The 10,185-nt window shown below is 30.1% G+C and overlaps 1 protein-coding gene and 1 long non-coding RNA gene across 2 annotated transcripts; both read left to right on the plus strand.

Moving 5' to 3' along the window:
- Positions 1-3,196: 3,196 nt before the first annotated feature.
- Positions 3,197-5,478, plus strand: LOC126772756 (uncharacterized). Its single transcript, XR_007669688.1, has 3 exons — positions 3,197-3,303; positions 4,122-4,523; positions 5,002-5,478. It is a non-coding gene; the product is annotated as an uncharacterized LOC126772756 (long non-coding RNA).
- Positions 5,479-6,448: 970 nt separating this feature from the next.
- On the plus strand, positions 6,449-10,185 carry LOC126772722 (uncharacterized). The gene is made up of 5 exons (XM_050493250.1): positions 6,449-6,688; positions 7,001-7,366; positions 7,589-7,858; positions 8,159-8,317; positions 9,420-10,185. Exons 2-5 carry the CDS (start codon positions 7,210-7,212, stop codon positions 9,623-9,625), a joined length of 792 nt encoding a protein of 263 aa, XP_050349207.1. The 5' UTR covers positions 6,449-6,688; positions 7,001-7,209; the 3' UTR covers positions 9,626-10,185.

The following is a 10,185-nucleotide window of genomic DNA, read 5'->3' on the forward strand; positions in this document are numbered from 1 at the left end:
TCGTTTATAACCAGTTAGACGTGATAGTCCTAACAGAACCACTTTGATCTGCTTTTAGTGTTATTGAGAACAGTTTTTTGTATGGTTATCTTGTTCAGTAGATATAGGTATAGATTAATGAATATCACCTAGGAAATCTATGTCGGATACTTATTGTTTGTCTAATTTATTTCGTATTGTCTAATACAGTTATCTAAAAAAATAAAAATACAAAATATAAAAATTGTAAGATGATGTAAAAAAATATCGATATTTTTTTAATTATTGAGATTTGTTTAATAATAAATATTTTAAGTGGAAAATGATCAAAGAGATTAGATATCAAATATATAAGGTAAGTTCAATATAATACCTAAATAAAACATAAATTATTGATTAGCAATTAAAATATTTAAATAGATAAGATATGTGCTTAGGTCTGTAACTTGACAATTATCGTATTTTAATACTGACATTAATTCATCAAGCCATGTCACATTAAAATTACAATTTGCCACTTAATACGCTTAAACGAATTCTTTTTTATTCTATAATAAAATATAAAGAAGATTTAACAACGACTATATATAAATATTAGACTACTTTGTGTGTAAGACAATAAAATAGCCGAATATAACAAAAAATAGGTAACCTTACGTTAATAAGCTGAACTTTAGACTTATAATAAAAAACTGCTTAATTTTTACGTTCTTTTGTATGGCGTTGTCATAATTAAGCATATGATATTAATAATTATGTATTAATAATAATATAAAATGTTGAAGTTCTTACCGAAATAGCTCTCTTCGTGTAAATTGTCATAAAAATACACATTTTGCGATTCAAACAATAATACGACATACTTATTCAAACTAATGGGAATTGATTGTATAAAAATGTTGTTCTATGTAAATAGTTTATGTATTAAAATCTATTTATAATAATAAAGTTCGTTTATATTATAATTATTCAATATTAGAATTACTTGATTTTGAATGAATTACTTAAACTTAAATAAAAATAATACATAGTATGAGGTTATTTTATTTTTATTTTTCCATAGTACCAAGTGTAATAGCATCCAACCTAACAATTCGATAATATTTATATATTTTCTTAGTTTTTCTCGTAAATATTTGCTGTATATGCCGTTATCTATCGTTATAACATCAATTTATGTATATACTTTTATAACAACTTTTAGTTTGGGTACTGGTTAGCAAGTAGGAACTTAAGAACTTTACAAGACGCAATCGAAGAAGTAATTCGAATGATATCAAAAATGCATTACTTTCAAAAAATATGTACTTAATACTATTAGAGAAAAAAGCCAGAATTGGCAATCTCCCTACTTGGCGTTAAAATTAAAACAGATATATTTTAGATATTTTTTATTTGCGTAATTGCTTACGGCAACAGATTTCTTCGGTCAGTGTTTATATTTATTACAGTAAACGCCAAACTTCCGCCATCTACCAGGGGCGAACGCAAATATATATGTAATTTCTGATAGTAATAAGTTTTTAAGATTATATCTGACTGTTATTTCTATTCTATCAACATAGATTTATGTATTATGCATACATGTTTGTTTTTCACAATGTTGTACTTTTACCACTAACGCCATCTAGTTGGTAGTAATACAAATATAAAACTGGAAAATAGTTCCAGTATTTTGTGTTGCAATGCTTTAATCAAACAAATAAATAAAATTATAGATGCTATATTTGGAGTGTCCAAGTGATGAAAGCGAGTAATCCAGATTGGACCATATATTTTTCACATACAAAGAGCTGGCTGTAAATTTAGATGGTGGTGGATTCACGACGAGGATGTAAAGCTGCCTTTTATACTCTAGAGACAATGAAATAGTAAAATTTATTGGGGGCAATAATCATAGCCCAAACAAAATAAATAAATATACTTAATTATTTATATTTGGTAACTTCTAACTAGTTTTGTTGGAACTTAATTTATAACTGCTTTAGAATGCAAAAAAGGAATGCGAATATGTGTATATGATAGGAAAATATTTAAATAATCGTGGAAATCCATTTGAGTACTTTTTGATATAAATTATATTATTGGATTTATAAAGTGATATTGATTATATAATTGAGCACTTTTAATAAAATATTTTAATAAATTTAACTTCGAATTTGCTTAATAAACGCAAAAGCAAATGTCATCAGTGTTAAGTGTCATTCTAAATTCTGACAAGAGTCGGGCGATTAGCATTAATCATTTATTATTTTTCCCCCTTTCATTTAGTGTAACGATGTTTTAAAACTTATGAAATTACAATTACAGCAACGTTTTATAAGTTTTCTAAGTTAAAAAAACATATTATGTAGCAAATATGTTTAATTTCGATGCATTGTTTAGGTTGTTTTCAATAAAAACATTGTATGAATTGCTGTGTTTTGAAGATTAAACGATGAAAATTGGAGACGTTATAACAGTTTGCATTACATTTGATTGTGTTCTGAAGTTTTTATATTTGCAGGCGATGAATTGGTTCAGTGTGTTCCTACAAAGAAAGGTCATCATATTTTGTACAAAGGATATACATATGTTTTCAAAAGTAGACTTCTATGTGGCGCTGAACAGTGGTGCTGCTCATATCGACAGAAGACGGGCTGTATATCTGTTATAAATATGCAAACTTATGGTGTGGAAGTGGTGAGAGATTTCCATAATCATAAGAAGCCAATGTTTTCCGACTAGGACCTTACATTTTATAATCGGTTACTGGTACTATTGTAACAAAAAATGATCCTTGGTGACCTTAGATTTCTTGAATGTAATTATTTACTTAGCAGATCAAATTGCAATAACCTGTAATTTAATTTTAATTAGTAAGAATCAAGCTAAATTAAATGATGCAGTTTTTTTTTTTAAATTAAGTATGTATTTATTGTTTTAGTGTAATTTTAAATATTGTATTAAAATGTTATGCAATTTTTAGTTTTTCATTTTAATATTTAAGTTCTTAATTTTTATATTTTTAATTTATATAGAGTACCTATAATTGTAAATTAATAATCATATTTTATATAAATTAAAAATATATTCATAACTAATTTTAATTATACTATGGATAATCATGAAAATACACATACAGTAAAAATATGTAATAATTAAATTATCTAAGGAATAATAAAATTATTATTCTTTACGACAGTGTATTCACAGGAAAGTTTGAAACTTTTGACAGTTGAGCTACATAAGGAGGGATTTGAGGAAAATGAAATACTCGAAGAGACAGCAGTCACTGATACTGCAAATTCATTGCAAAATGCGGACGAACAAAGTGATCATTAGGTAATTTTTTTAAATTCATATTAATATGGTACAACAATCACATACTTACTCATACTGTTTAATATCATAAATTGAAATTATTATGAGTGGACAGAAAGACCAAAAAGTAACATCACTTTTTAACCATACATGTTATAGAAAGAGAATAACAATTGTCAAAATAAATTAATTTGGATTACTGTACAGCGAATGTTCCTTAATAAATTTGTTTTTTAAATATTCATATCAAATCAATTGATTCTAATAATTTTATTATTATCAGAATTAGACTGGAGTCTCTTATATATGTTAATTACTCTCTATGTACCTATTGGTTTTTTTTTATTTTAAAATAGGAAGGCGGACGAGCATATGGGCCACCTGATGGTAAGTGGTCACCAACGCCCTTAGACATTGGCATTGTAAGAAATGTCAACCATCGCTTACATATCCAATGCGCCACCAACCTTGGGAACTAAGATTTTATGTCCCTTGTGCCTGTAATTACACTGGCTTACTCACCCTTCAAACTGGAACACAACAAAACCAAGTACAGCTGTTTTGCGGTAGAATATCTGATGAGTGGGTGGTACCTACCCAGACGAGCTTGCACAAAGCCCTACCACCAGTAACTTGAAAGCTATCAAACAGACAAGCTCCTTATACATCTTTCTCATGGATACCTTATATATTGAAAAATATTAAGATGATCCCATAGAGATTTATTATTTAAGTAGTTAGAAATATTCCTAACAATAATATAGACATTAAATGATTTGCAGAAAACACTCAAAGACATTTAATGGTAGGTTTACTAATGTTGCACTTATAAATTACAGATAGAAAAAGAAAACTAAGTTGGGTCTGGAATTACTTCTATCAGATAAGTGATAGAGTTTATGTTTGTAAAATTTGTAACTTAGAAGTTATCCAAACACAACGCAATTGTCAACTTCTGAACAAACATATAAAGGGTAACCACTTAAAGGTACACAAGATTGAAGTTAGGAGGAAAAAAGGTATTGCCGAGCTGAAAAAGTTTGAGCAAAATAGCACCTGTGCTGGTGCAATAACCTCAAGGATGAACTTAATTAATAAAGAATTGAATTGGAACCAACTTGTAGAAGAAGAAAGAGTGAATTACAAAAATGTTAATATTAACAAGAAAATTGGTGTTGTTGGTACTTTAACTCCAACATTGGATAAACACTTGGAATGTACCACGGATTATACTGAATTAGGTAAGTCATTGCAGGTACAGCCTGTAAATACCACTTGACTTTACTTCTGTTAAAGGGTAGATTTAACAATAATTCCATCACACTGCTCTTATCTATCCTGACAGTCTGTTTGTCAGTATTTCTTTCAGTGCAGGTTTAATTACGATATTCTCCTAACTGTCAAGCCTAGGATAAATTTTACACAGAATTTTATTTTATTTTTATGTTATATTTCATCTCATTTATAGTTGGATATTGTATCGAAAAAGTATTTAACAATTACGTAGTGACAGTAGTTATAATTCTCACTCTAAAATTATATTTATGGTTTACAAATTATATTAATTTATATATTTCAAAAATATTTTAGTTTAGATAATGATTGCAAACTATTGGTTCCATTCATTTCGAAGAATTGATTTTAAAGTATATATTAGGAATCTGTTAATTTTTTACTGATATTGCTATTTTGAAATAAACTTATATTTTTCATTTATAGATGCTGTCTACTTTATTTCGAAAAGAGGGAATCTTGTGATCAGATTAGGTCCATACACATTTTACAGACAGACATGGAATAGGAAGAGAATAAGATGGTTTTGTAAGAATGCACAGAGAGGCTGTAAGGCGGCCCTCTCAACTATAGATGATAGAATAGTTAGACTTTAAGGGAAACATATTTTTTTTTTATATGCGCCGCGATGGCAAATGGCTCTACTCCACCTGATGGTAAGTGGTAGTAGAGTCCAAACGCGACGACGGCCAGTACAGTCGGGAAGAATGTTCTGTACTAGCCGTCCCCGCCTTGCCGGCCCGCAAATTGTGGCCCGGGTTGTAAGAGGAGGGGAACACGTGATCATTGTCCATGTAAAAAAATGATGATAAAAGTGATTTAAATATTTGTTTAAAGCTTAATGCTTAAATTAGCTATAGAGCTCTTTTTTTTTAAATAACTTATATGATACATAATTTTAAATTCTTAAGACCTTTTTTCGTTACCATTATATAATTTTGTCCAAACAATACTTTCTGGGTGGGTACCATTGCTTGTATAGTACCAGGGTCTTACAGACTACTGGCTGGCAACTGGAATTACAGACAAGAAAAGGAAAATAATATTTAAAATCCATTGGTCTATGGTATGGTATGTATCTTACGATGCTTAAGTTATGGTATTATAACATGGACATTGGGTAGCCATAATTTCGTCAGAGCGTCACGGTAGCATGCGAAAGCGATCCTGTGGCACTCCTCGTTAAAACGGAAAGGGTACCGCTGGTTTTTTAGTGTGTATTCCGATGTTCGGGGCTCACTCGGCGCCTGTGGGGGGAAACGCGTAACGCGTTTTTCCATCGTTAAAAAATAAATCATTTTATGGGGTCTATTTAAAAATAGAAATGCTCATTTCGTAATCATAGTTTTGTTATTATTATATAATCATATATTTGTAAAATGATTTTCAAATAATTGGACAATCTCACTAAAAGTGACACGAGGTTTTGATTATCACATTGATTTAAAGATTCTATGCTATATTATGCTAAAAATGCCCTGCTATGCAAAAAGTGTGGTCCGTGACTAGTAATTAAAATAAGAATTCCAGTCCTTTACTGATATTTCCATTTGCGTTCTGAACTGTATAAAAATATAATTTACGTAATATAGTATTATTAAATGTATTCAAAGTAACTCTTTGCTTAGATGCAAGATTTGCACTTGCAATTAATTATAAAAGAAATCATTACTAAAATTTAATTTACTCAAAGCATTGTGGATAATGGGTACAATTTAATACAATTGCGCGTTATTTTATTAATTTACAAAAAATAGCCAAATCCTTAAATATTGATATATGTTATGTTTTAAGGGATTTTTATGTTAAAATAACATTTACTAGCTAAGTTCTCTCTCAACTTAAGATCCGTTAATATATATAAATGATTAAATTCATGCTTATAATTTGTAACTTAAACACAATTGATATTGTAAAATGTATGTTGTTTTAATCTGTGAAATTATAAAAAGTACTAACAGTATGAAAAGTTCAAAATTACAGGATAAAATTATTAGTTGAAATTCAGGTAGGATTTAAATAGACGTGTTTAATTATAATTGGGGCAGGAAGAATCAGGAAGTGTGCGGTACCAGACGTGAACTACCGGCAAAATGATTGTGGTGAAAATAAGGTAAATTAGATAACAACACTATCACTGTCTTGATTCCACAGATAATAAATAAAGAGTGGAATATAGATTATCAAACATTATTTTCTCATTGTATTGTCATTAATGATAATATTAAAAAATATAAAAAAATATTCTTGTTTTATTTTTATTTTTTATGTATAATGTTTATTTTATATATGCTTATACTATTTTTTACTTATACTAAATGAATAAACAAATGATGAATTATTTAGCGTGAGTAAAATATTATTTAGAAATAAGTTATTTTTTCAATATCTAAACAGCTTCAACATAATATTTTATTTATTTCAGAACAGATACCAGAATGGCTGCCGTTATATTTTGTAAAAAACACAGAGAAGGAATACAGGTGTAATTTATGCGAAAATCTCATTATAACAGATAAAAAATCACTAGAACTATTGGAACACATTAAAAGTCTTCATAAAGAAGTGTACGATCTCCACAAAGACAATCCGGAGTCAACAGTCGGTTTTCAAATTGAATTTCTACAATTTAGTATGTTAAAAGATGATAAAACTCAGCCTGTGATACTAGAGGAGGTTTGTGAGGAAGCAACGGATGAAATAGTTAAAACTGAGAAGTCGGATAGGGATCAACTATTAGGGATGCAGTATGTCCTTGTACCGAGAAAGAAAAAAATTAAACGAAGTTATGGTAAGAATATTTTTTTGTTTCTAATGTATTATTACACAGATCAACATGTTTGTGTATTTCGTATATGAATTAATCTAAAAAACACATCAAGCAATATTTATATTGTGTCAAGAAAAATCAACAAATTGAGTAACTTTTTAAAAACAATTGAATTTCAATAAAAAATGTTGACATCTTTCAAAATTTCTTTTTTTTCACAAATTCTTAATTTATTTATTCCAGAATTTAGTCGAAAACGTAGCTGGGTGTGGAAATATTTTGAACGTTTAACGAGCATTATTTATCGTTGCAATCTTTGTAACGTAGTGTTATCAATAAAGGGTTGCAACACCAACAACATGAACAGGCATGTTAGAACGAGACACCCCAGCATATACAAGTCTGAAGTGGAAAAGAAGAAGGACTTGACGGAAATAGATCAGCTCGACGTGAGCTGGAAGAAAGACGAAGAAAGTGATAAGGATCTTGATGAATCTCTTGGAGAGTCTAACGGTATGTTTCTATTTACACAGATAATTAAAATAGTTAAACAATCCAACCCAGCTATAGATTTGGTGATTCTTATTTTAAATTTGGAAAAGCCAAAAATGATGACTACATATTATATACATGATGATATATAAAATTAATATATTTCACGTTTATCTATATATAAATAGGCAAAGACAAAACATTTCAGATCCTTTTCTCTGCTGTTCGTTAAATGATTTAAAAGAAAAACAACAATAAACAATACAAACAATGGTTACAGTAAATGCAGTAATTTAATATTTTGTATAATTTCTTCCACAGATATGATAAAGCAGCGTCGTAGCTGGATATGGTCATACTTCCGTCGTGTTTCCAACACCCTCGCCCAGTGCAAGCTCTGCAACCGAAACATCTGTCACGGCGGTAACGCCACCGGCAACATGAACCGACATCTCAAGATGATCCACAATAAGACTGCTGGTACGTGACTAATATATCTTACAACTTCGATTCAATTACTCCCTATATTCTCGCATCTCGCTCGCACACTGTCGCTATTTATACTCGCACCAGGTTTGACGACATTTCCAATGTATTTTTTACCTAGTCACGGGTAGTACAAAACAACAGTACTTGGTATTGTTGTGTTCCGGTTTGAAGGGTGAGTGAGCCAGTGTAATTACAGGCACAAGGTACATAACATCTTAGTTCCCAAGGTTGGTGGCGCATTGGTGATCTAAGCGATGGTTAACATTTCTTACAATGCCATTGTCTATGGGCGTTGGTGACCACTTACCATTAGGTGGCCCATATGCTCGTCCGCCTTCCTATTCTAAAAAATAATAATAATATAAGACTTAGAGTCTGACAGATGAATTTGCTTGGTGAAGGAAAATATCGTGAATAAATCTACATATGTGATGAGATTCTGTCCACTAACACGCATTGTAGAAGCGTTATACTGTAATGTAGTATTTAAAATAGTGTCCTACTGTTCGATTAGCAGGCCTGTAAAGCTAATACCGGCAATGATTGCTGATTTTAAAGGATAACTGAAAACAAAACTAGTTTCTCTCTTCCTCCAATGATATAACATGATCGATTATATTCCATTTAATTTATATATCGAGCATACGAAACAAAGGATTATCATCATTAACGAGCTGTTCGTTTTTTATTATCTGAATTTTTATCATTTATATATACTTGTAACGAGTCGCTCGCCTTATTTATTGATGTTTTTTATAAATAAATACTAGGTTTCCCAATTATACTAATCGATCAACAGTACGCACTCGCGATCAATGCGCATGGCGGTAGTTTAATAACGTTTTTGTTTTAACGCATTTATCAATGACATTATTTATTATATGTAGTGTTATTTCCAGACGAACTTAAACATTGCCTTACATTTTTTTTACATAGTAAGATTATAAATATACAAATTAGTCTTATTAATTATCTGTATAAAGAACACATACACCATACCTCTGTATTTTATAGTTGTTATTGAACGGACACCAAACCAACTCGAAGCCTTTGCCCGCTATTACGTGTCGAGTCATTACTGCGTTGTTTTCAGATGACAATAATTGGGTTTGGAAAGTATTCGAGAACGCTGAGGACGACTTCTTCTCGTGTAAGATATGTCAATACAAATGTATGAAATTCGATGACGTCGAAAAAAGTACTAAATGCATTTTACTCCACCTTAAAAACGAACACGGCGTGGTTTCCGGAGACCAGATCATCACGGGCACGGAGTATGAAGTGGAAAATGCTGAATGATGATGATGAATTGTTATATCAATTTAGACTTTAATTCAATGGCGATAAGGTTTTATTTGTTTCGTTTACGTTTCAAACGCTATCGTACCTTTTCATACTGCTCAATGTTTCCTCAGTGTGAGTGTGAGTTCCGTTTCGCATTCATTGTCAATTCGACTATAATGCTGCGGACACACTGCACTAATAAAATCGAACCAAGTTACTAGCGTACTTAGTTCGAAGAAATTGTGCGTCAAATAAAATAAAAAAGGTATGATCGTGATTAGAAATCGACACAGATATATATAGTAGTTATTATTTTTAATATACTTTCATCGGAACTTTAAACGGCGAGGTATCTCTCTGTTTAGCACTTGAAATATTATTTAAGTTGTTTTATTTTAAATATATTAAAAGTATAGTTTTATATAATTATATAATAAGATCAAAATGTAAGCGTCCTTATTCTCTGCGCAATAAAGGTGATTTTTAGTGTTCATATCTAATGAATTCGGTGCACACTGTAACATAATGGGTTATTGGAGGAGAAATTTTGAAAATAAAAACTATTTTAAGTTTGA

Source organism: Nymphalis io, chromosome 13, assembly GCF_905147045.1.
Source record: "Nymphalis io chromosome 13, ilAglIoxx1.1, whole genome shotgun sequence".
In the NCBI taxonomy this organism is placed as follows: Eukaryota; Metazoa; Arthropoda; class Insecta; order Lepidoptera; family Nymphalidae; genus Nymphalis; species Nymphalis io.